Consider the following 25,621-nt stretch of genomic DNA (forward strand, 5'->3'; position numbering starts at 1 on the left):
TCTACTTTGACCCATTCAGAAATGTTTTTCGGAAGTGCACTTAATGTCCAAATATTTAGGGATTTTCTAGATGTCTTGTTGTTATTGATTTGTAATTTATTTCTATTCTGTCAGAGAATATGCTATATTCTCTGACATATATATATATGTCAGAAACATATATATATATGTCATATATATATGACATATATATATATGTCAAACATATATATATGTTTTTCAGTCTGAAATTTCTTGAGCTTTGTTTGGTGGCCTAGAATATCTTGGTGAATGTTCAATATGCACTTGAAAAGAATGTGTATCCTCCCATTGTTAGGTCTAACTGGCTAAATAGTGTTCAATTCTTCTATATCACTACTGATACTTGTCTACTTACTTTATCTATTACTAAGTGAGAAGTGTTAAAATCTGCAACTGTGATTTGCAAATTTGTCTATTTTTCCTTTTAGCTCTGTTCATTTTTGCTTCACATATTGTAAGACTGTTATTAATATACATTTAGGATCACTATATATTCCTGCTAAATTGACCTTTCTTTCAGTATGAAACGATGCTCTTTATCTTTGCTTATACTCCTCGTTTTGAAATCTACTTTGTCTGACATTGATATAGCCACAACAGATTTCTTACGCCTGGTGTTTTCATGGTATATTCCTTTCCATCTTTTTATGTCAACCTTTTTCTCTGTATTTAATGGGCACCTCTTGTAAATAGCCTATAGTTAGTTCTTGTGTTTTGCATCCAGTTTGACAGTCTCTACCTTTCGGTTAGTCCATCTTCACTTACTGTAATTATTGGTATGATTGAGTTTAAATAAACTATCATTCCACTATTTGTTTTCTAGTATCCCATCTAATCCTTGTTCTTCTACCTTATTTGGGGTTATTCTTTAACATTTCATGTCTTTGGAACTAATATTCCATATTCTCTATTGGCTTGTATTATTTTATTTAATGTTTGCTCTAGGGATTACAATACTCATCTTTAACTTATCACTGTTTACCTTAAATTAACATTATACTAGCTTAAGTGCAATACTAGAATCTTAAAATCATATAACTTCATTGACCTACTTCCCTTAGTTTGTGCTATTTTTGTCATGTACTTTACTTTTACATATATTATAAACCCCAGAATATACGTGTATGTTTTTTGCCTTAGACAGTAGTCTTTCAAAGGGTAAATTATTTACCATTTCTGGTGCTCTTTATTTCTTCTAGAAGATGCAGTTTACCATCTGATATCATTCCCCTTTGGCATGAAAACCTTTCTTTAGCATTTTTTGAAATGCAAGTGTACTTACTGGTGATGAGTTCTCTCAGCTTCATTTGTTTGAAAATGACTTATTTCTCCTTTATTTTTGAAGAACACCTTGTAGATTTAGAATTCTAGATTGATAGCACTTTAAAGATATCATCCGGGCTTCCCTGGTGGCGCAGTGGTTGAGAGTCCGCCTGCCGATGCAGGGGATACGGGTTCGTGCCCCGGTCCGGGATAAAAAAAAAAAAAAAAAAAAAAAAAAAAGATATCATCCATTGTCTTATAATTTTCCTGATGAGACTTAGCCATCATTCTTATAGATGTTCCTTTGCACATAATGGGTCTTTATTGTCTGGCTTTATCTTTGTTGTTCAGCAATTCAGTTATGATGTGCTGAGGTGTGTATGACTTTCTTCTTGGGTCTGTAGGTTGTTTTTCATCAACTTAGATATTTTTAAGCCATTACTTTTCTAAGAGATTTATTTCTGCCCACTCATTCTTTTCTCTCCTTCTTGGACTCAATTACACATGATGGACAGTTTGGTATTGTCATTGAGGTTCTGTTTATTTTTCTCCCAACTTTTTCTCTTTGAGCTTCAGTTTGGATCATGTAGGGGAGGAAAAATATCTTTTCCCTCTACCCTTCTAAATTCTTGGCTGGAGCCCTGTAACAAAAGACAGATTAAAAAGAGAGAAGCATACAAATTTATTTAATATAAGTCTTACATGACATGGGAGCCTTCATAAGGAAATGAAGACCGAAGAAGTGGTTAAACCTTAGTATTTTTACGTTAGATTTAATGAAGGGTGGAGAGTTGTGGAAAAATATGATAGAACCCCCCAAAAAGGGTATGAACTGAGTGTAGTAAACTGGGGGAAACAGCAAGGCCTGTTCCTTCCAATTCCCTCTTGGTGTCCCTCTGTCTTCAGAGATAAGGGTGATCCTTTCCTCTGGGTATAAGGAGGGCGCCTCTCATATGAGGGTTCTATGACCTGCTTCAGGGGAAGCTCTGTAAGTCCTTCCTGCACCTGCTGTGTTTCAAATTCCTTCAGCTTGAAATATTTAATATGCTATGATATCATATTTTGGGGTAGCATGTTTTGACCTCTATATTACTATTGGTCTATCTTCTAGTTTACTGATACTTTCTCCTGCTGCTAAGCATTTCTAGTGAATTTTTTAATATATTGTTTTCAGTTCTAGGATTTCCATTTGGTTCTCAGAGTCTCCATCTCTCTCCAGAAATTCCCCATTTCTTCATTTATATTTTCCTGTAAATTCTTTAACATATTTACAACGATTAAAGTCCTTGCTTACACATTTCAACTTGAGTTGTTTGCTTTTTTCTCTTGTGGACGTTTTCATACTTCATTGCACATATTGCAGAGTCTGGATTGTTACCTTCCCCTGAACACTGTTGGATTTTGTTCTGGTAGGCAATTATATTCCCAACAGATTCCTCCATTGATTACGTGGGGGCTTAGTTTTAGGCTTTAAGTTTTGTTAGGGTGAGTCTATCTTAGTTTTGCATTTTGCCCTTAGTCCTAGGGCTTAATTCATGGGCCTGGAACGTGCTGTTACTTCTAAAGTATGATTCTTCCGAGTTTCAAAGAAAAGCTTAAGTGTTTATCAAACACCTCTAACTGGGCAGAACTTGAACTCCAAACGTCTCTCCAGCACCAGGTATTTGCTGGAATCTGTAGCCAGCAATTTCACCTTTCCATTGTTTTCCCCGTGCTCATCAATTTCAGACTCAGCCAAGAATTTGAAGAAGGCAACTAGTATGCATCCTTTATGGCTTCCTCCTCTGTCTCCTTCCTCTTCAGAAAAGTTTCCAGACTCAAACTCCAACCTGACTTCTTACTTTAGTAACACTCCCTTTCTGCTTAAACTCTATGCCCAAAGGTTCATGCTAATCGGGGTGCAGGGTGGGGTACCCTCAAGGGGAAAGCTGGTTAAACATGTATCTCCTCCCATGTCCTTACCTTCTTTCAAGGATGGTTTCTGCTCCAGTTTCTATCTGGTATTGTTTGGTCTTCAACACCTTCACAAGTTGATTCTTATATTTTGTCGAGTTTATAAGTATCAACAGGAGGGTTAGTCTGTTATAAGCCACTCCATCACTACTTGAACCAAACTCCCTAACTGTATTTTAAATGTAAATACATCTTGTGGAGGGGGAGGTTCAAGAGGGAGGGGATATATGTATACATATAGCTGATTCACTTCATTGTACAAGTGTAAAGCATCTACAAATTTTAAAAATGTAAACACATCTTACCTAATGTATTAGTGAACACATACACAATTCTATCACAAATGTACTTTAATATTTTAAAATCTTTTTTTAATATACTTGATTTCCCTTTTAATGCTTTAAAAAAAAAAAAGTATTTCAAAACATTACCCTGAAAAGGTTCCAAAAGCATTACCAGACTCCCAAAAGAACTCCCAACACAAAAATGTTAAGAACTTGAAAAATGTACGTTAAGAACTCCTGGCCTTAAGAGAGTCCCTCCTGCTGCTGCCATAGGTTTCCTGCAGTTGCGAGGAGTTTCTCCAGGATTCCTTCATTACCTACTGAATACCTACTATGTGTCACGGACATATAGGCCCATGGGACAGAACAGCAAATAAAACCAAGTCCCTCCACTCAGAGGTTGGCAGGAACACGAGTGTTCTTTTCACATTTCCATGTAGAAGGACCAGCAGTAGAGTCTTTCTCCTCCAATGACGGGGTTACCTGATGTGGAGGAACAGCCACTGGCTCATATATATTAATTGGATAAAATCCTGTTGAGAGGCTCGACTCCCAGGTTTATTTGTTCTCATATCCCTCTTCATCCGGGCCTACGTCACAGAGCCTCCCCCCCTTTCCTAACTGTGGGAGAAAAGGACGTTGCAGGTGGGCAGGAGAAATGTCAGGTGCTGCAGGGAAGCCATAAACTAGGGGAAGACCAACCACTGGATTTGCAGCCTTTGGTCACTGGCACCCTTAACGAACTCGGTGCTGAGGTGGGGACAGAGGCCACACTACTGGAGGCAAAGTGGGAGGCAGGCGTGTGCTTCTCCTCGAAGTCTGGCAATAAAGGCTGGAGGGAACGGCTAGCAGGAAGGTAGGCTCAGGAGACAAGCTCTCTCAGGATGAGAAAAGCTTTGGCACTTGTTAAGGCTGAGGGCAGACAAAGACAGAGCTACAATGAAGTCATTAGTGGGCCAAGTACGGGTAAATGGGACAACTCTGAGATAAGAGCACAGGACAAGCATTCAACAGACGGTAGTTCTTGTACCCAGCCGGAATCCACTTTTTTGGTGGGGATTCCACACCGTCTCTGTGTGCTGAGTGCACTTCCTGCAGATGCCCAGACTACATAAATTAAGTTTGGAGTTGAAGACCCACCGGTCTGAGACCATCTTCGGCTTCTTTCTCGACGCCTCTGTCAGGTGTCCACATCCTTGTGGATGTGCTGCCACCTGCTGGGAGGATGATGGAAGTGGCGACAACCATTTGCCGTAGGGAGCTGCTTTTCTAAAATGGCTGCAAAACCCTCACCCAGTCCACAGCGGGAAACCAATCTCACAGGCCCCTTCTTCAAATTCGTTTGGGACAGACTGAGCTGCCATTAATGACATACTTTTCACATGCTCAGCTAAAACTCTACTCAGCGTTGCTTTAAGACGTAACATACTTTAACTCATGAGTAGCCCTAATGGGCTCCAACTAATTAAAACCTTTAATTCTAGAAAAATATAGGCTACCAAGGGTTCATTTCATTATTTTGTTTTTAATTTTTAATCAGAGTATAGATGCTTTACAATGTTGTGTTAGTTTCTACTGTACAGCAAAGTGAATCAGCTATACGTAATACATACATCCCTCCTTTTCTGGATTTCCTTCCCATTTAGGTCACCACAGAGCACTGAGTAGAGTTCCCTGAGCTATACAGTAGGCTCTCCAATGGTTCGTTTTAGTTTTTAGGTTTGCCTGACCAGAGGATGTCCCTCTACTGGCTTGATTTTTCTTCCCAGCAGCACCCAAACTTCCAATCTTCCACTCCTTCAAACCAGGTTGTTTGTCCTGGTCTGCGCCTTTAGCACTTACAACGGACTTGACTTGGTGAGTGGCGCATGATACGCACAAGGTTTAGATTCCCTCATCCTGCCAGCAACTCATAACCAGGACAAAACCAAGCAAATTCAAATCCTGTACTTTTCCCTCTAGTCTACCAGTACTGTATTTTTGAGGTGGCACTTTCATTCTGTACCATCTTGTGCAACATCTTTCAACTAAATGTATCATGTTAATTGCTTGACCTAGGCCTCTCATGTGACCTTTTACTGGAAGTGGGGGTGGGCAGGGAATGCTCAACAAGCCAGAATGTCTACGTTCTCATCATAGCACAAAACCAAAGGCCTTTCTTGTTGGTTTAAGCCGAGGGTGCTGGGGGAATTACAAAAGATATGTCCGTTGGCTAGACTGGTAGTGTCCTCTCCAGCCTCACCGTCCCAAAGCCTCCATTTTGGCCCATTCATCCAGCAGGAATTACACTCATCAGTCATTGCTCTCGCATGCGTATCTAAAAAAGGCCGGAACAAAGTGCCCCTGGCCCTCTTTCCAAAGCACATTTTCAGGACACCTGACCCCTCAGGCCTGTTTCTAAGTGGGATAAGGCCACAGCGGACTTCCAATGAGCCTTTCACGTGACATACACAGGGCTGCAGAAAAACTTATGGCTGGGATACTTGAAACCAAAGCATAAGCATTTTCACAGGGGGTGGAGGAGATCTGGAGTGGCAGAACTGATTTGCCATGCTCCACTCTCAGTGATACTCCAGGAGAAACACTCTATAACAGGAAGTACAAGTCTGGCACCAGAGTTTAGGACTTTTAATTTGTCCCAAAGTTGCTAAAGCAAAAATCATGATAAAACATTCTGCTTTCCTTTATAACCCACCAATGCAAAAAAACAAAAACAAAAAAACAAAACCAAAAAACTCCGTAGGAAAAAAATGGTTTTGTACATGGGGGGAAACAATATAAATTCAAAACTTACAGATAAGGGTTAGCTCTATCACTCATCTCTTTAAAAAGTTTATACGAATATCCAGTCAACACCAACAGGGTTATCTCCCTTGAAATGTTATCTATACGGATTTCCAAGTAGACCACAGGGCTGTATACTGTCTTGGAATGTCCTCAGAAGGCTCTGTCGTTGAGCAGGTAACAGAGTAAAAACCTCAGAGTCCTTTCTTTCAAATGGAAGAGGGGAAGACAGGGATAGAAGAAACTATTCAAACTTTGTCTTCTTTCCTTGTGGCTTGTGGTCTCCTCCTCCTCCTCTGCCTCCTCGGAAGCCTCCTCGCCCTGCAGGAAGGCAAGCCGTCACTGAAGAGTGGCTGCAAAGCTGCCAGCCACCCCCTCCCCAAGCAGGACGAGTGGGGACTGGTGCAGGAACTGGGGCCCTGCAGGCTCAGGTCCGGGAGGGCACTGCCATGGCTACCCGGCGCACACAGTTAGATGGCCACTGCACCCCTTACCTCCAAAGCCTCCCCGGCCTCGGCCTCCAAATCCACCTCGGCCGCCACCTCGGCCACCTCCTCGGCCACCAAAGCCACCTCTGCCTCCTCCTCGGCCACCGAAGCCACCTTCACCCTTAGGCTTGGCCCAGTCCAAAGTAACTTTGTTTCCATCGATTTCACCATCTTCCATGGCCTCCTTGGCAGCTTTGGCCTCCTCCTCACTGTTGAAGTCTACAAAACCAAACCTAAAAACACGAAACGAAATTGCCCATTATAAAGCCAACATGTGGAACAAATGTCAAGCTACTCCCACATGTTGGATGGTGATGCTTAGCTGGGAAAAAACCCAGGGGAGGGCAGTTCCCTATAGAAAGCTGAAACAGAATGTCCCACAAAACAGTTGAATATACCTCTGTGAAGACAGAAGGCAACAATGCTAGCTCTGTGAATTGTCTCTTCTTCTCGTGCGAATCCTAAACTGTCACCGATCGACAGAAAGGAGCTCAATGAGAAGTCATCTTAGGTGGGAGCTCTCCACCTGGTGGACGCCACACGTTCCCTGCATCTTACTTACCCCTTGGAGGATCCAGTCTCCCGGTCAGTGACTATCCTTGCACGAACAGAGCCATCAAACGACTCCTTTAATGTCTCTTCTGTAGTATCCTCAGACAGACCTTTGACAAACAGAGTTTTGGATGGCTCTGGGAAAGAAAATAAAAATTGTACTTTTTATTAAAGTCACAATTTACAACAACATGCTGGAGTTGCATGTTGCAGTTTAGTATCTGACTTCTGGCTAAGAATGCTCATCTTAGCAAAAGGTAGCCTTTCACTTTGAGTGTCTGAGGAAAAGCAGGTAAAAGCAACTTGGTCAACTAACGTTTGAAGCGAAGGGCTTAGACCAAATGCCATGTCAAGTTTACACTGATCACCAGAGTAGCTGAGAATCTTTTATGGAAAACAGGAGAAGCAGTGACCCAAGCAAGTTAAAGCAGTTCTAAACCAGACAGCTACAAACACCATACAAGACAGTAAACCCCTGGCAAATGTGCTGCTCAGTGTTGACTTAGCTGGATCAGAACTTGACTATCTAGAGGACTTTTCTTGAGATTTCATCAGTTATTTCTCAGATAATCAGTCATCATATCCAGTATCATTTACTCAGCAGCAACAGAACCAAACGTTCTAGATCTGAGGATGCAACCACAACATCGTGTTAATGAAGTAACTTACGGCTTCTTGCATTAGGTGAACCCCTGGGTCCTTGCAACTCCAGCCTGATGGCTCTGCCCTCAATTTCCCTTTTATTACATGAATTTAAAGCTTCTTTAGCATCTTCAAATGACGCAAATTCTATAAATGCATACCTGAGGATAAAGAATCAACATTTAGAGTAAGTTACCAAGCACACAGCTCCTCTGATGCCACCAAGACTTTTTCTTCAAACACTTAAACGATGCAGCTTCTACTAATGGCCAGGAGAACATTTTACCTCCACAAGATACTCTTAAAAGCCTGTAACTGACAACATAAAGACACTAATTATTTTACCCTTTAGATTTGCCACTTTGGTTCTGGGGCACTTTGATAAACGTTGCCTTCTCAAATACTTCCTGAAGAGTTTCTTCCGTTGCACTATAGGAGAGGTTGCTTAAAACCAGGGTTTTTGATTCACCTACAAATAAAGAGATGTCAAATTAAGACTGAAGCAGTAGTTCCCTACTTCAGTCACAGCTACACACTGTTCTTAAAGAATTTCTGTGCTTGGGAGAGTTAACACCCCAATGGTGATACAAGTGGAACCCTACCTGGTACTCAACATATCAAGTACCTACTATGTACTGTTACATGCTGCTTCCTTCCACTCCTACTATTCAGATGTAAGCTGACTACAGCCCTGTGTCTTCCTAGCATATTCTAATTTTTAAATGCACACAATCTAAGTCCGTTACAGTATAAAACATGCAAAGGAAGCTAGATTTATCTGTGTTCTTGTACAAAGACTTCATATAGCTCTCATTCAAGACACTCAATTACAAATACAGGTATAACTTGCTAATCTACATCTACATCCAATTTACCAGTCAACTTTATAAAGTACAAAGATGCAAAGGATTTCTTTTCCCTCCATCAATTCCAGAACCCTGTAGGAAGCCTACAAATTCTTACCAGTCCAAGTGCTATTCTTTCCACCTCTATGGTCTTGACTTTGACCTTTCTCTCCAGTATAGTACAGGGAAATGGATCGCCCATCTATCTCTGTTCCCTGCTTTTCTTCCAAGGTTTTCTCTGCATCAGCTTCTGTCTTAAATTCAATATAAGCAATCCTACAAAAGGAAAAAATGTTAAGAACTCATTTGATTTTTAAAACCATATTAATTCTCTAATACAAATGTTTTTAATCTCAGCAATATGCCCGTATTTCAGATGAGTACAATAAAAATGTCCTTTGTTTTATAAGTAATTGAAAGGTTCAATGTTTCTGCCATCTTCCACGTTTCAATTTAAACTTTCCTCCCACTACAGAAAGTTTGCCAAACACTTCTAGAAAATTTGTTCACATTAAGTCCACCTCACTACAATAATTACAATTATTTCCAAAACATTTACTGTAAGCTAGGCACATATATAGTATTTTATACATTACCTCATCTTATAATAAAATCACTCTATTTTAGCACTTAATTTAAGTACATTATCCCCACTGTACAGATGGGTGACCGACATAGGCTACAGAATAATTGATTTGCCCAAAAATCACAAACACAGGAAAATTAAAACAACATTTCTTTTATAAATTAGTAAAGCTCGCTAATTTTCATGAAACACTGCAGCAGACACGAAACATACCCTTTACTCTTTCCATCCTTGCTGACTAATCTGATCTCCACAGCATCTTCAAACACTTCTTTTAATTCTTCCTGAGTAACTTTATAAGGAAGATTTTTAGCCAAAAGTGTTCTCGCATCTCGTTCTAGATTAAAAACACAAAAACACAAAAATGAACTGGATGGCTTAAAAGACCATTCTTCCCCCAAAGACCACCAAAAGACTGACCAATGTAAAAGTTCTGTTTAAGAAATAATTTTGAGGGACTTCCCTGGCTGTCCAGTGGTTAAGACTCTGCGCTCCCAATGTAGGGGGCACAGGGTGGGTCCCTGGTCAGGGAACTAAGATCCTGCGTGCCACACAGCACAGTCCAAAAAATATACATAAAAAGGTTAAAAATTTTTTTAAAAAGGGCATCCCTGGTGGCACAGTGGTTGAGAGTTGTCCGCCGGCAGATGCAGGGGACGTGGGTTCGTGCCCCGGTCCGGGAAGATCCCACGTGCCGTGGAGCGGCTGGGGCCCGTGAGCCATGGCCGCTGAGCCCGCGCGTCCGGAGCCTGTGCTCCGCAACGGGAGAGGCCACACCAGTGAGAGGCCCGCGTACTGCAAAAGAGATTCTACAATGTAGGAGGCGCTCTGCTATTATGCAGATATAGCAGTGGCTAAACAAATTGCTGTCACAGCTGACAACAAACCATGCATTGAATATTTAAAATACAGCTAGGGCTTCCCTGGTGGCGCAGTGGTTGAGAGTCCGCCTGCCGATGCGGGAGACACGGGTTCGTGCCCTGGTCCGCGAGGATCCCACATGCCGCGGAGCGGCTGAGCCCGTGAGCCATGGCCGCTGGGCCTGTGCGTCCGGAGCCTGTGCTCCGCAACGGGAGAGGCCACAGCAGTGAGAGGCCCGCATACCGCAAAAAAAAAAAGAATAAAAATTAAAAAAATAAAAAAAATAAAATACAGCTAAATATCATGTAGTATATAGGGAGATGTTCAGTATTTTCAATTAAAAAGATCATTAAAAAAAAAAAGTGTAGGGAATTCCCTAGCGGTCCAGTGGTTGGGACTCTGAGCTCCCACTGCAGGGGGCATGCTTCGATCCCTGGTCGCAGAACTAGCATCCCGCAAGCTGCACGGCATGGCCAAAGATCATAAACACACACCTGAAACGTGACCAGTGCATACAGAGAAGGGTAAAAGACGCAAAAGGAGTAGTTAGGGATCTGCTCTAGGCGCAGTGAGGAAAGGACTCTGTGTTAATTTAGGTACATCTAACCAATTATTTTTTGATTATGTCTAGCAAGCAGTGCCAGGCACTGTTGTAAACATTTAACATTCTAATTCGTTTAATCCTCACAACATTATGAGGATGCCAAAGGAAAAAAAGTTAAACTACTTACCCTGCCTCGTCTACATTAGATTAGATACATAACCATTAACAAGTATCATCATTACCTAAAGCTTTACATACCTTTCTTACTGTCTTTTCCCTTTGGTTTTTCTAGTTTAATTTCATTGCCAAAGACTTTTAAACCAGTGAGCTCCAAGGCTTTTTCCAGGTCTTCAGCAGATTCAAAATCCACATAGCCAAACTTCCTTTAAGGCAAAGAGGACAAAAAAATAAATAAATAAATAAAAATAAATTACAGGTGGGGGGAAAAAACAAAAAACCCCCCACCAAACAAGAGCCACGTAACACATATTCTGGCCAAGCAGTAACGCTAATATGATGGTGCAAATAAGGATTAAAAAGCACCCATACAATTAACAAAATTGAGTCAGGCTCTTTTAAGCTGAGGCTACAGAGCAGGAGCTAAGTACCAAGACCTGATGCAAGTTCACCTCTGAGATCTTCATTAGTTACACTGCACCTTAACAACTGACAGCAGATGACAAAAAAACCTGTTTAAGCACTAAGATAGGAAAATCCTGTCTGATTAAAAGCATTCATTACTATGGCTCCTCAGGTCTAATAGATACTGCTAAGATAAGCATCAAATCTCATTATTAGAAACTAGACTGCTATACCAAAAGTTAAGGAAGATTACAGAAATTTCAATTTGGGGGTTTCACAATTTGATAGTCCAATGATTTAATTCATTAATGTCTAATCTTTGAAGACTTTAACATACTCACATTTAAGAATAATGGGCTTATGTTCTAAAAGGGGAAGGAAAAAGCATTAGCAGACCCACGAGTATAGTGCAGAACTATGGCATAGCTCCCCCATACTTACCTAGACACACCAATTCTGACATCAACAACTGCAAGATCATTTTTAGCAAAAATGTCACTGATACCCGTTTTCAATTCAGGAGCAGATTTACTGAAGTTCAGGTTTCCAACAAAGAGATTGAAAGATGTAGTTGGTTCTGTGGCTGTACACAAAATTTACTCAAATTAGTCTACTTTCCAGTATATCTGACTATTAGTCAAATTATTTCTGTACATAGCACATCAGCATATTGCAATATAACATCAGGTTTCAGTATTAAGTCCCTTTGTCATTCATCACTTGTGCTGTTAGGTGTTATTTCCCACCTCCCAATTCTCCGTTACCTTCCACTTTCTGTTTCTTGGCTTCAGGAGCTGCTTTTTGTTTGGCCATTTCCTTCTTTCGTTTTCCAGGTGCTTCTTTGACAAGTTCTGGTCAAGATTTCAAACAATCTATGTCATCCACAAGTAGCCACACATACTCAAGCATCTCCTTTAAACAAAACTCATGCCAATGTACTTCACAATCTAACTTGATTACCTTCCTCCTCTTCCTCCTCCTCCTCGTCCTCCTCCTCATCTTCGTCCTCATCCTCATCGTCCTCCTCCTCGTCATCCTCGTCATCCTCTTCATCTTCATCAGTGCTCTTTGCCTTCACAGGAGCAGCTTTTGCTGGAGCTTTCTTTCCTTTGGCTGGTGCAGTCTCCATAGCTTCTTCTTCAGAGTCTGAAAGAGAAGCCACCTAGTCAGAAACTCAGAATTATCCCCGTTCGATTCCCAGTCCTCGGAGAAGCCACAGAAACATCAATGTAATCTTGCCCGTGCCACTGTGCTTCGTTAGCTGCTATGGCAAGAATTAACAAACCGCTTGGAAGCAGAATTCTACACTGTGAAAAACGCGGGATGAGCTGTCTGAAGCATGTTACTCAGGAGCAGGCAATCATTCACGGGTACCACACAGGTACCACTAGTGCACCGCAACCAGCCCAGAGAATCCCTGGGATACTTCTTGTCTAACCCACCCCAGGCCGTCAGGAGTAGAGCGTTACCACCCACACCTCGCCCCTAATGTACCTTGCGAACAGGAGCCCGAGGACTCCCAGTACAACGCCTTACCATCCTCGTCGTCGTCGTCGTCCTCGTCATCCTCTTCATCGTCCTCATCGTCCTCGTCGTCCTCGTCATCCGAGGCAGGGGCAGCAGCTGCTGCTTTCACCACCGCTGGCTCGAATTCATCCTCATCCTCCTCTTCATCCTCCTCATCCTCCTCTGCACTGTCATCTTCATCCTCCTCATCACTGTCTTCCTTCTTGGCATTCTTGCCGTTCTTTGCACCCTTGGCTGGAGCGGCCGCTCCCTTCTTACCAGGGGTTGCTACCAATGCTTTGCCTGGTGTGGCCCCCTTTTTGCCAGGTGTTGCTACTGCTTTGGCAGGTGTAACTGTCTTCTTGGCTGGCGTAGCAGCTGTCTTTTTGCCAGGGGTGACAACTGCTTTCTTTGCCGGTGTGGCAACTGCAACCTTTTTTGTTGGGGAAACCATCATCTTCTTTGCTGGAGTTGTGGTAGCCTTTTTGCCTTTTTTCTGAGGAATAACAACCTTAAGAATAAATAAAAACCCACATAGGCCTGTTTCCAAACTCAAGAGAGCCTCGGTCCCATAAACGAATGCTAAATTCTAGCGCTGCCTCTAGTTGAAGACCATATGTACTAGATGTGAGCAAGTTACACTACAGGATCAAGCAGCATGTCCTCTGTACACCTCAAGTCACAGTCCTCATCCCGCAGCACACCTAACACGGACTCTGAAAATAGACTGTCTGGATGCCACTGCGTGGGCTTAGGCAAAGTTTTAAAACTTAATTTTAAGCCTCAATAGTCTTCCCATCTGAAAATAACTCAACTTTATACATTGCTTTAAGGATTGAGTCGATATATGTAATTAAAAGCCTTACACATAGAAAGGACTACCTGTTAAGTGTTATTAAGGGCTCTCACAGTGAGTGGAGGAATAAAGTTCACTGAATGCTCATTCTTAGGACCAAAGAGAAAATGAACACCAAACAGTCAATCGTTGCAAAATTAATACAAAGAGTGAACACATTAGCTTGATAAAAAATTGTCATTTATCTACATTCAAGTCACACTCAAAACTGCATTTTGTTGACTATTGGTTCTATCAGGTTATGTGTGTCAAAATAAAATCTTTATTAAATAAGAAGTATGAGCAAATACAACAATGAGTTGTCTTTACAGCGAGCCAACAGTAGCTGGGAGTGCTAGTGAAGTGCTAACACAATGGGAGGTGGCAACCCTCAATCCACAGGTTGTAACAGCGTTTAGTATTATCAAGCCCGTATAGGATAACAGAGACCAACTAATCCTACTTAGAGACTAGAAGAATCTGTTAAGGTAACCTCAGACCTAAATGTAATGCTCAGAGCTGCCACTAACAGGACCGTTAACTGTCCAGGCTGTTTCTCCAGCTGGTATGTGGGGCTAATGTGTTCAAAGTGGAAAACTAATAATATATGATTGCATTATATCACACTAAGCCCTGCAGAGGGCACATGAAAACTCCACACCTTTCCTCTCAAGTTCATTCAAATACTTACTCTTATCGTATCTTGACAGGTCAATAAAAACTTTGTCAAACGATGGACCATTACAAGAGGTCATATGCGAATGAATACAATCCTATTTTTTGCCAGTATTTTCAGACATCCAATACCACGTGCTTTTAACCCTCCATTTTGTAGTTTAACACAATTCTGCGTTAAACTACATACAATTACCTCTTCTCCACTGCTATCATCCTCTTCATCTTCTGACATTTCCTCATCTTCACTATCTTCTTCTACCTCCTTTGGGGGAGGAGCCATTTTCTTGGGGTCACCTTGATTTTTACCGGCCTAAAACAGACACATTACACATTACACCTCCCACATCTCAGGCCATTCTTCAGAGTAAAACTGCAGTCATCTCCCTCAGAAGCCTCTCTTCATACTGTTAAGTACAATTAACGTAAAAACTACTCTTCACACAAATGTTAACACAAATGAATTCTAAACTTCCCATATATTTCCTGTCAAGTTCTTCAAAAACCAACCTTAGGATAAAAACGCAACTTCAAGAAAACGGTCTCTCTCTTCTGGCTGCCTCCTTTAAGCACACCCACTTTAAAAACTATACATCCAGCCAGAATCGAACCTTGCATCGCGGCACAATTTTTCAATAGAGCCTACAATCGGACCACTGTAAGAACTAACAATCCATGGCCCTTCACCCGGGGAAAATCACCTTAAAAAAGCCTTTGGAGTTAAGTTGTGGCACCTAATCCCACCACCCTCGTCTGAATTTAAATTAGGGCAGCCTTTAAAAAAAAAAAAAATCCACGTTTTAACCTTTAGTCTTCCATTAAGTTTTCCTTTCCCAGGTTATCAACCCCACCCCTTTCATCCCCGGCAGGGCCACGTGGGAGTAAGTCGCAGGCCACCATGTGCGCGCGGCCCGGCGCAAAAAGCACGCGTCAGGGCCTCCTTCCGGAGCCCACCTGCCGCCCGCCCAGAGCTGAGACCCCGTGGGCCGCCGCTCTCCGCCTCAGGGCCCGGGGCCCTCAGCAGGCGCCAGGACACACGCGGCGCGGCCCACGTGGCGGGCCGCGAGCCGGGGCACGTGCGTCAGGAGGCGGGGCTCCGCTCGGGCCCGTCGCAGGAGTTTGGCCTCATCCGTCCGGGGCCCAGCGCCCCCTTCCCGCGCTCAGCCCCCAAGTCCTACCCCGCCGCATCCACCATCCGCGGCACCTGCCGAAGCTCTTCACGTCGCTACCACACAGCCAAAAGCCGCGAGACCTCCCAGCTAATCGCGCGAGACTTCCCGCACTATGGCGCCCTCGAAGGCGCCCGGGACGGCGCGCAGGCCCTCCTCCTGGCGGCGCCGCGCGCGCGCGCTCCTCGGAAAACAGGCCTTGACGTCCGTGCTCGCGCGGGCAAGGCCTCTTACCTTTGCAAGCTTTACCATGATAGCGGCTTATGACTGCGGAGTGTGTGGCGAGCGAGTGGCGCAGATGAGCCCTGAGGAAACGAAGCAACGTCGATGGCGGCCGCCGATCGCAGAGCTCGTATGCTTGGCTGCCAGCTAGAGCTCGAGACTGAGGCGAAAGACTGAGCCTGCCCAGTAATCGCCTCTGGAAAGGCGACGACGGCGCCCTCGTGACTCCGCCGCGACCAACCAGAGTTCGCGTCCCTCCCATAAGCCAATCGCGAGCCTCTACCTGAGAACGGCGCGGGGCGGGGTACGGGCAGGAGTGGGCGGGCAGAGGAGGCCAGAGAAGGGGGGAGGGGATTCGTGGCGGCGGCCTGCGGGCGGGACTCGCTTTGTGCAAGGCCAGCGCTGATTGGGCCGTGGGCGCGCGGTTCCAGGAGTGCCTATCTACGGCCCGCGCTCGCGGCGCCTGCGCCGTGGGACGGACATTTTTGGCGCCGCGTGTTCCCTAATTCCTGGGTGGTGGGTAGCGGTGGTTTTCGGCTCCCCAGTGTGTCCGGGTCTTGTCGACTGTGGAGGTCTTGAGTTTCCTGGGAGGCTTCACGCGCGACCCCGGCCCGCAATCCACGTAGAGCCTCCTGGAGGGAGGAAAGATAAAGAGTTTGCCCCGTTTCCTAATTAGCCCGAGACCGTCGGGAATTCAGGGTCCACCGCGTTGAGGGCCCACCTTCGTCCCGCCCGCTAACGAACCGGGAGCCAGAAAGTCCCCCTGTCTGCCGGTGACTCCCCCGGCCCACGTGCCTGACGCTGCCTTCTAAGAGCTGCTGATACAGACAGTTGCGTATGTTTGTGAGGTTTACTGTGAGCAGCGCACAAACATAATATTTAATCTCAAGAAACCTCATGCACTAGGTAATTTTACCAGTGGGAAACACCCTGGTGGTCACTGGATGTTACAACTGCGGGGTGGGAAGAACTTGGTCAGGCCAACCACAGGGCCTTTGACCACGTTCCCTCTTTGTTATTTGGGACTAAAACAGCTATTTTTAAATGGTGGCCTGGGCTTCCCTGGTGGTGCAGTGGTTGAGAGTCCGCCTGTCGATGCAGGGGACACGGGTTCGTGCCCCCGTCCGGGAAGATCCCACGTGCCCCGGAGCGGCTGGGCCCGTGAGCCATGGCCACTGAGCCTGTGCGTCCAGAGCCTGTGCTCCGCAACGGGAGAAGCCACAACGGTGAGAGGCCCGCGTACCACCAAAAAATAAATAAATAAATAAATGGTGGCTGCTAAATCAGTGTCACCAGATGGTCTAGGAGTCAATCAAAAGAGTCAAAGGAAGGTTCCCTTGTTGGCGGAAGCACAGAAAATTGCCTTTGCGTTGTGTTTTTGCCAATTATTCAAGGCGGGTCTCTGTGGCAAACCTTAATTGGTGTCACACTTAACCTAGAGCATTTTCTCCAGTTTTGAGCCTACCCAGGTAGAATGGTTACATCCTGGGCACCTGGTGCCTGGTACAAAACCAAGATACCTTCAGCTGTGATGATATTTCCGAATTATTTCTGAACTAATGTTCAGAATCACCTCTGGAGTTTCTAATTAAAGAGGTGTGGCATTGGGCCCAGGATTTTGTATTTTAACAAGGGCTGGTGGGGATTCTGTGAGCAATCAAGTTATTTTGCAATTCTTCCTAGAAGGCTTCTGTGACTGAGTGAATAGGAAACTCACAGCTACCCACTGGGGCTCTCTGATGAGGAGGGAAGCTGGGGCCGGTTCTCTGGTCTGCACCCTGCTTTCTGATGATCTGTGGAGAGCACCCTGAGGAGGTTCTCATTTTGAACTCTGGGATGGGGACCAAGGGGACACTTACTGGGTGACGGACGGAAAGAACAGCATAAGCCAAGGCATGGTGGAATAAGACCCCCGTGTTTGCAAGCAGTTTGGCACACAGCAGGCTTGGGGCACTCTTGGGAAGAGGCTGGAGAGAGCAGTGCATGGTCAAGTGACAGGGATAAGTTACAGAAACGCTGGCGTGGCCGGCTTGTCACTCAGGTCTCAGTTTATATTGCCTCTTAAGAGGCCTTTCCCCAAACCTCCAATGAAAAGTGCCGCCCAGAGGCTCCCTACCCCATCACCCTAACGGAGTCCTATGCAGGTACTTACCACTACCTGGCACTTTTCTTGTCTGTTTACTGTGTGTTTGCTCCTTCCCCAGCCACGAGAACACAGACTTTGTTCTTTGCTATATTCCTGGCGCCTCAAGCATTGCCTGACATAGGTAGTGGTGAAAATTATTTGTTGAATGAATGAAGTATTTAGGTAAAAGGAGCGGTGGAGAAAGCCAGTATAGCTTAGTGTTCAAGTGCCTTGTTTGGAGTCAGCCTGGGATAGAAAAACAGTAATAGCTGATACTTACATAATACTTATGAAGTTCCAAGCACTATTCCAGTTCTTTATACATAATATATATAAATTCATTTACTCTTAGAAAAAAATTATCACTATTTTACAGAAACTGGGGCATAGTTAAGTTAACTTGTCTAGGGTCACATAACTAGGAACTTGGATTTAAATTGAGACCCTGCTCTGTCATCCCAGTTTCTTTATAAAATGCGTATAATAGTACCTGACATTTGGGTTGTTATGAGTATTAAGTGAGATGTGTAATAAGCCCTCAGTATTAGCTATTGTTATTATTGACAGACTTCGTGACTTGAATAGAGAGGGAGAACAGATCGTTTATTTCCATTATCTGTTGAGTGTGTGTATGTATGTGCAGTGACACCAGCAGGGCTGCAGGTCTTGGGGGAAGCTCCTGAGTTCAGTGTTGGACATGATGCATGCCTAAGAGATACCCATCGCTTTAGGCCAGGAGTCCCCAACCCGCAGGGGACCGATACTGGTCTGCGGCCTGTTGGGAACCGGGCCGCACAGCAGGAGGTGAGCGGTGGGTGAGTGAGCGAAGCTTCATCTGCCGCGCCCCGTCGCTCCCATCACCTCCTGAACCATCCTCTCTCCCCACCGCACCCCCCGCCCCACCGTCCGTGGAAAAACTGCCTTCCACAAAGCCAGTCTCTGGTGCCAAAAAGGTTGGGGAGCGCTGCTTTAGGCAGCTGGCTCTATGGAGGTGGTCACACAGCTGCAGACGCAGATGGCACGAGCGACCCGCCTAGCACAGCAGCCCGAGTGAGGAGAGGAGAAGGCTGGGCAGAGCCACACCCAGTGGTGGGAAACGTCTCGGGTGGGAGAAGGCCCAGAGGCAGAAGCCAAGCTAGAACAGGGGAGTTTGGGAAGCCAAGGGAAGAGAGGGCTTCAAGACAAAAGGAAGGAAGAACGGTATCCAATGCCACCAAAAAGTCAGATAAGGTGAGGCCCGAGGGGGTCTACTGGATTTGGTATGAAAAGATGTTGGAGGTTTCGGCAAGTGTGATGGAGTAGAAGCCACACTGCTGCAGATGGAGAAGTGGCCGTGCTGAGTGTAGGGCCCCTGTAGGAAGCACTCCTGGGCGAGGGAGGGGTCGCAGCTGAAGCTTCCCCATAGCTTATAACCTATGGGGAAGGACCCAGTAGAGGGCGAGTTGGAAGCTTAGAAAAGAAACAAGAGGACAAGATGAAGAGAGTGAGGATTCCCGAATGAAGGGGCTACCCCTTGGTCCACACCAATTTGAGACTAAAGGTAAGCGCACCTGTGTAACTAACACAGAAGAGTGAGCCAGGATGTAGGCTCTGCGGGGCGGAGCTTACTGCCAGGATGGCTTAGTGCCTCTTAAGTGCCCAGACAGCGCCTGGTGCATAAAAGATGCTTAGGAAATGTCCACTCAATGAATGGAGTACGGTGTGACAATTACGATCATTCCTGCCTGCTGGTGTCTTCTTTTGGAAGAATAGGGCCCCCCGTGGCCTCAATTCCCTTCTGTACATACCCCCACCTCCTGCCCCTCTGCTTGGGGTACCCTCTCTGGTTTCGGTTCCACCTCCCAGGGACGACTGTCCCCTGACAGCGCCCAAATCAGGGTCTGTGCGGGAGCCTCTTTCCTCCTGGGCTCCAGGCAGCTCCCTTTGGTGTCCTATAGATCTTCAAATTCCAAGCGTCACAAACTGAATTCAGCTTCTTCCTCCGCTCTGAACCGCCATCTTTCATACCTTCTTAAACGAGACACAGCAACCGGCCCTCCCAGCCCAGGGCCGGACACAGTCTTAGACCCAACCGTCCCCCTCAGCCCCCAAGGCAGGGGCTTCCCACAGCCTGGCCCTTGGGAGTCTGGAATCGCTCCCCTACTCTTCCCACAGCTTCCTTCTTACTTCGAGCTTCATCAGCCTGCCTAGACTAAGGCAGCAATTCTGAATTGGCCTCCCTGACACCAGTCTTGCTCGCCATCTTAATTTATGTGTAGCCACGTCAGTTTTTTTTGTTTTTTTTTTTTTTGGTCTGCGCCATGCAGCTTGCAGGATCTTAGTTCCCCGACCAGGGATTCAACCCACACCCTCGGCAATGAAAGCGCAGAGTCCTAACCACTGGACTGCCAGGGAATTCCTGCCACATCAGTTTTTTTAATCGAAAGATACAAACACATTCTAATAAAAGATTTCAGTGACTTCTACGGCAGGGTGAACCCCCAGTGCCACAGCCCACCAATGAAAGCCCACTTCCTGCTGCAGAGAAGGGGGCTGAGGTGAGGCAAGCGAGGCATCTGTCTCAGGGACAAGATCTAAGGGGCACCGGAAACTGAGTCAAGATGACTAGTATTTCAGTGCGGTATTTTTTCATTAATGTGAAAAATACGCAATGAACACAAAATTGAATTTTAACCCACAGGATGAGAATTACTGATATTTCTTTGGCCTCAGGCTCCACTATGGCTTACACAACACTGTTATTGATCCTGTGTTCATTTAAAACTTGATACTTTGTTCATCATGAATTTCCTTGTACAACTTTTGGAAAGACTGACATTCTTACAATACTCAGTTTTCTCTCCCGGAACATGTGTTTCATGTTTTGCATTAAAACATTGTATTGATTACTGAGTTTTTGGCCTTCAACTTTGTATCCAAGGCAACTGCTTCACTTGTCTCACCCTAGTCTTGGTTCTGTGCCCAGCTGTGACCTCCAGGCTTCAGGCAACTGAACCGCTGGCCTTCGCCCAGTGGGCCCTCTGGCCTCTGTCCCACCTGCACCCTCTCCTGTGCTCCTTCCCCCGACTGAGACAACCTCACCCCACCCCTGGCCTCCTGGTTGACCTTCCAACTCAGCCACCTCTTCCTGGAGACCCCTGTTATCTGCAGACTGGGTTGGAAACTCATTTCTACTTGTAAAGCACCAGCTGTCACAGTGCCTGTGGGTGAGTATGCTTCCATGTCTGTTTTCCTACTCTGCAGTGAGCTTCTTGAGGTCATGTGGAATTCGTTCTTTTAACCCTGGGCTCTGCACAGTGTCAGTGAACAGGTGGTGCTCAATAAATGCTGATTCAGGGGCTTCCCTGGTGGTCCAGTGGTTAAGAATATGCCTTCCAATGCAGGGGACACAGTTTCAATCTCTGGTCTGGGAACTAAGATCCCACGTGCCATGGGGCAACTAAGCCCACACACCCTCAACTAATGAGCACTCGGGCCACAACTAGAGAGCCCACGTGCCACAACTACAGAGCTCACACACCACAACTACAGAGCCCGCGTGCCACAACTTGAGAGAAGCCTGCACGCCACAGCAGAGGATCCTGCATGCCACAATTAAGACCCGGTGCAGCCAAAAGTAAAATAAAATAAATAAATATTAAAAACAAAAAGACATTTGCATTTTACACATAAATAAACAAATGCTGATTCTGTGACTGATGCCCACATGACTTACAGCTGTTGGAGGAACCCAGGATTAGCCACAGAGAGCTCAGGAATTCTGATGGGTTTCCAGAGACTGTGGAGAACAAGGCAGCCGCTTCCAGGTCGTCCAGTCTAACCCTAGCCCGTGGCCACCCTGCCTGAGCGGGACACCCTGCCTTTCATGAATCCCCACTGTCCCCGCCTGGACCTCCTCCTCTGTTCCTTCCATCCCTCCAGTTGTCCTCCTGGGTCTAGGAGGGTCAGAGCTGGGTCTAGGGCCCTGCCTTCATGGAAGATTGAAAGAAAGTAAGATTAAAAGTAGTTGAGGGTCTGGACTTCAGCTTTGTAGATTCAGAAACCTGAACTTTTAAAAGATAATTTATACCTCACACCTATCAGGATGGCTGCTATTAAAAAAAAGCCAGGTGTTGGTAAGGATGTGGAGAAATTTAGAACCCTGTGCACTACTGGTATAAATGCAAAATGGTGCAGCTATTATGGAAAACACTATAGTGGTTCCTCAAAAAATCAAAAACAGAACTACTGTACGATCCAGAAATAATACTTCTGGGTATATATCCGAAAGAATTGAAAGCGGGGTCTGAGAGACGTTGCCCACCCTTGTTCAACAGCCATGTTTGGCTATTATTCACAATAGCCAAAGGTTCCAGATCTCCATCAATGAGTGAATGGATTAACACAAGGAAAGAAAATTTTAATGCATGCTACGAAATGGATGAACCTTGAAGATATTATGCTAAGTGAAATAAGTGAGTCACAAAAAGAGACATACTGTATAATTTCACTATATGAGGCACCTAGTAGTAGTCAAATTCATAGAGACAGGAAGTAGAATGGTGGTTGCCAGGGGCTGGGAGGAGGGGCAATGCGGAGTTGTTGTTTAATGGGTATAGAGTTTCAGTTTTGCAAGATGAAAAAGTTCTGGAGATTGCACAACAATGTGAATATACTTAACACTACTGAGCTGTATGCTTAAAAATGTTCAATATGGTAAATTTTACATTATGCTTATGTTGCCACAATTTTCTACAAGATAATATCATTTTTTTTTTTTTTTTTTTTTTTTTTTTTTTTTGCGGTATGCGGGCCTCTCACTGTTGTGGCCTCTCCCGTTGCGGAGCACAGGCTCCGGACGCACAGGCTCAGCGGCCATGGCTCACGGGCTTAGTTGCTCCGCGGCATGTGGGATCTTCCCGGACCAGGGCACGAACCCCTGTCTCCTGCATCGGCAGGCGGATTCTCAACCACTGCGCCACCAGGGAAGCCCGATAATATCATTTTTGAATAAGAAATACATCCAAGGGCTTCCCTGGTGGCGCAGTGGTTGAGAGTCCACCTGCCGATGCAGGGGACGCGGGTTCGTGCCCCGGTCCGGGAAGATCCCACGTGCCGCGGAGCGGCTGGGCCCGTGAGCCATGGCCGCTGAGCCTGTGCGTCCGGAGCCTGTGCTCCGCAACGGGAGAGGCCGCAACAGTGAGAGGCCCGCGTACCGCAAAAAAAAAAAAAAAAAAAAAAAAAAAAAAAAAAAAAAAAAAAAAAAAAAAAATCCAAGAAACCAAAAAATATAAAAGAATATACAGTAAAAAGTCTCTCTTGCACTTCTGTCTCCCATTCTTCTGGTTCCTATTCCTCTACCTGCACAGGTAACTGCTTATAAAAATGTGTTAACGGGGCTTCCCTGGTGGCACAGTGGTTGAGAGTCCGCCTGCCGATGCAGGGGACGCGGGTTCGTGCCCCGGTCCGGGAAGATCCCACGTGCCGCGGAGCGGCTGGGCCCGTGAGCCACGGCCGCTGAGCCTGCGCGTCCGGAGCCTGTGCTCCGCAACGGGAGAGGCCGCAGCGGTGAGAGGCCCGCGTACCGCAAAAAAAACCAACCAAACAAAAACAAAAATGTGTTAACCGTAAAGGACAAAAACCATATACTGTACTGACCTCAATAGATGCAGAAAAAGCATTTCACAAACTCCAATACCCTTTCATGATAAAACACTCAACAAGGAAATAGAAGGGTACTTCCACAATCTGATAATGGGCATTTACAAAAAACGCACAGCTAACATCATACTCAGAAGTGAAAGACTGAAAGTTTATTCCCTTGACAATAGGCACAAAGCAAAGATGTCCGCTCTTACCACTTCTAGTCAATACTGTACTGGAGGTTATATCCAGGGTGATTTGGGGGAGAAAAAAAAGTCATCCAGTTTGGAAAGAGAGAAGTAAAACTATATCTACATGCAGATGACAGGATCTTATATATAGAAATCCAGTGGGATTCACAAAAAAATATTAGAGCTAACGAAAAGTTGAGCAAGATGGCAGGATACAAGATCAATGTGCAAAAATCAGTTATATTTCTATACAATAGCAACGAACAATCAAAAATGGAATTAAGAAAACAGTTCTGTTAATACGAGCATCAAAAGGAATAAAACACTTAGGAATAAGTTTAACAAGAGTACAAGACTTGTACACTGAAAAGTACACTGAAAGAAATCCTGTGTTCATGGATTAGAAAACTTAATTTTGTTAAGATGGCAACATTCCCCAAACTGATCTCAGATTCAACACAATCCCTATCAAAATACCAGCTGCCTGCTTTGTAGAAGTTGACAAGCTGATCCTAAAACTCATAAAAATTCAATAGACCCAGAACAGCCAAAACAATCTTGGAAAAGAACAAAGTTGGTAGACACACTTTTTAATTTCAAAACACTACAAAGCTACGGTAGTCAAGACTGTGTGGTAGTGGCATAAGAATAGACATATAGATCAAAGAAATAGATCTGAAAATCCAGAAATAAACCCATACATTTATAGTCAGTTGATTTTGACAAAGGTGCCAAAATAATTCAATGGGAAAACAATCTATTCAACAAATGGTGCTGGGGCAATTGGATATCCACATGCAAAAGAATGAAACTGGATACCTATCTCCTACCACTTACAAAAAATAACTCAAAATGGATCAATGACGTAAATGTAAGAGCTAAAACTATAAAACTCTTAGAAGAAAACATAGGTGGGGACTTCCCTGGTGGCACAGTGGTTAAGAATTCGCCTGCCAATGAAGGGGACACGGGTTTGAGCCCTGGTCTGGGAAGATACCACATGCCACAGAGCAACTAAGCCCGTGTGCCACAACTACTGAAGCCCACGAGCCTAGAGCCGGTGCTCCACAAAAGAGAAGCCACCTCAATGAGAAGCCCGCACACCACAACGAAGAGTAGCCCCCGCTCGCCACAGCTAGAGAAAGCCTGCTCACGGCAACGAAGACCCAACGCAGCCAAAAATGAAAGAAAACAAAAAAACATAGGCGGAAATCTTCCTGATCTTAGGGTAGGCAATGGTTTCCTAGATATAACACCACAGGCATAAGCAACAAAAGAAAAAAGAGATACACTGGACTTCAGCAAAATAAAAAAAAAACTTTTGTGTTGCAAAGTACACTATCAAGAAAGTGAAAAGATAATAATATATAATGGGAGAAAATATTTGTTAATCATACATCAGATAAGGGAATATCCAGAATACACAAAGAACTCCTATAGCTCAACAACAAAAACAAAGACAAAACACCCAATTAAAAAATGGGCAAAGGACTTGAATAAACATTCTCCAAAGAAGATATAACAAATACTGAATAATGAAAAGATGCTCAACATCATTAGCCAACAAGGTAGTGCAAATCAAAACCACAATGAGATATATCTTCACAACCCCTAGGATGGCAATAATCAAAAAGTCAAATAATAAGTGTGGGTGAGGATGTGGAGAAATTGGAAGCCTTGTACACTTCTGGTGGGAGTGTAAAATGGTGCAGCTGCTTTGGAAAATTGTCTGGCAGTTCCTCAAAGGTTTAAACATAGAGTTATCATGTAATCCAACAAATCCACTCTTAGGTACACAGCCAAGAGAAATGAGAGTGTACGTCCGTACAAAAACTCACACATGACCAAAAGCACTTGCCCATGAGCGTTCA

General features: G+C 44.7%; 1 protein-coding gene and 3 non-coding genes across 7 annotated transcripts; all 4 read right to left on the reverse strand.

Moving 5' to 3' along the window:
- Window positions 1-5,026: 5,026 nt before the first annotated feature.
- On the reverse strand, window positions 5,027-16,225 carry NCL (nucleolin). Of its 4 annotated transcripts, none has more exons than XM_059053629.2 (14): window positions 15,825-16,225; window positions 14,618-14,734; window positions 12,942-13,422; window positions 12,366-12,551; window positions 12,170-12,256; window positions 11,847-11,988; window positions 11,082-11,206; window positions 9,632-9,755; window positions 8,951-9,108; window positions 8,333-8,456; window positions 8,015-8,148; window positions 7,356-7,482; window positions 6,800-7,026; window positions 5,027-6,626 (listed from the first exon to the last, which is right to left on the reverse strand). In XM_059053629.2, exons 1-14 carry the CDS (start codon window positions 15,840-15,842, stop codon window positions 6,550-6,552), a joined length of 2,127 nt encoding a protein of 708 aa, XP_058909612.1. In that variant the 5' UTR covers window positions 15,843-16,225; the 3' UTR covers window positions 5,027-6,549. The 4 variants fall into 4 exon arrangements, with proteins under 4 accessions (XP_058909612.1, XP_058909614.1, XP_066883272.1 ...); XM_059053631.2 differs by having other exon boundaries at window positions 12,942-13,407; window positions 15,825-16,050; XM_067027171.1 differs by lacking the exon at window positions 15,825-16,225 and adding an exon at window positions 15,600-15,705.
- LOC131751685 (small nucleolar RNA SNORA75) lies at window positions 7,164-7,297 on the reverse strand. Its single transcript, XR_009334254.1, has one exon. It is a non-coding gene; the product is annotated as a small nucleolar RNA SNORA75 (small nucleolar RNA).
- LOC131751700 (small nucleolar RNA SNORD20) lies at window positions 7,852-7,931 on the reverse strand. The gene has a single exon (XR_009334267.1). It is a non-coding gene; the product is annotated as a small nucleolar RNA SNORD20 (small nucleolar RNA).
- On the reverse strand, window positions 12,063-12,132 carry LOC131751698 (small nucleolar RNA SNORD82). The gene has a single exon (XR_009334265.1). It is a non-coding gene; the product is annotated as a small nucleolar RNA SNORD82 (small nucleolar RNA).
- Window positions 16,226-25,621: the final 9,396 nt, after the last annotated feature.

The sequence above is a fragment of the Kogia breviceps genome, chromosome 2 (genome assembly GCF_026419965.1).
Source record: "Kogia breviceps isolate mKogBre1 chromosome 2, mKogBre1 haplotype 1, whole genome shotgun sequence".
In the NCBI taxonomy this organism is placed as follows: domain Eukaryota; kingdom Metazoa; phylum Chordata; class Mammalia; order Artiodactyla; family Physeteridae; genus Kogia; species Kogia breviceps.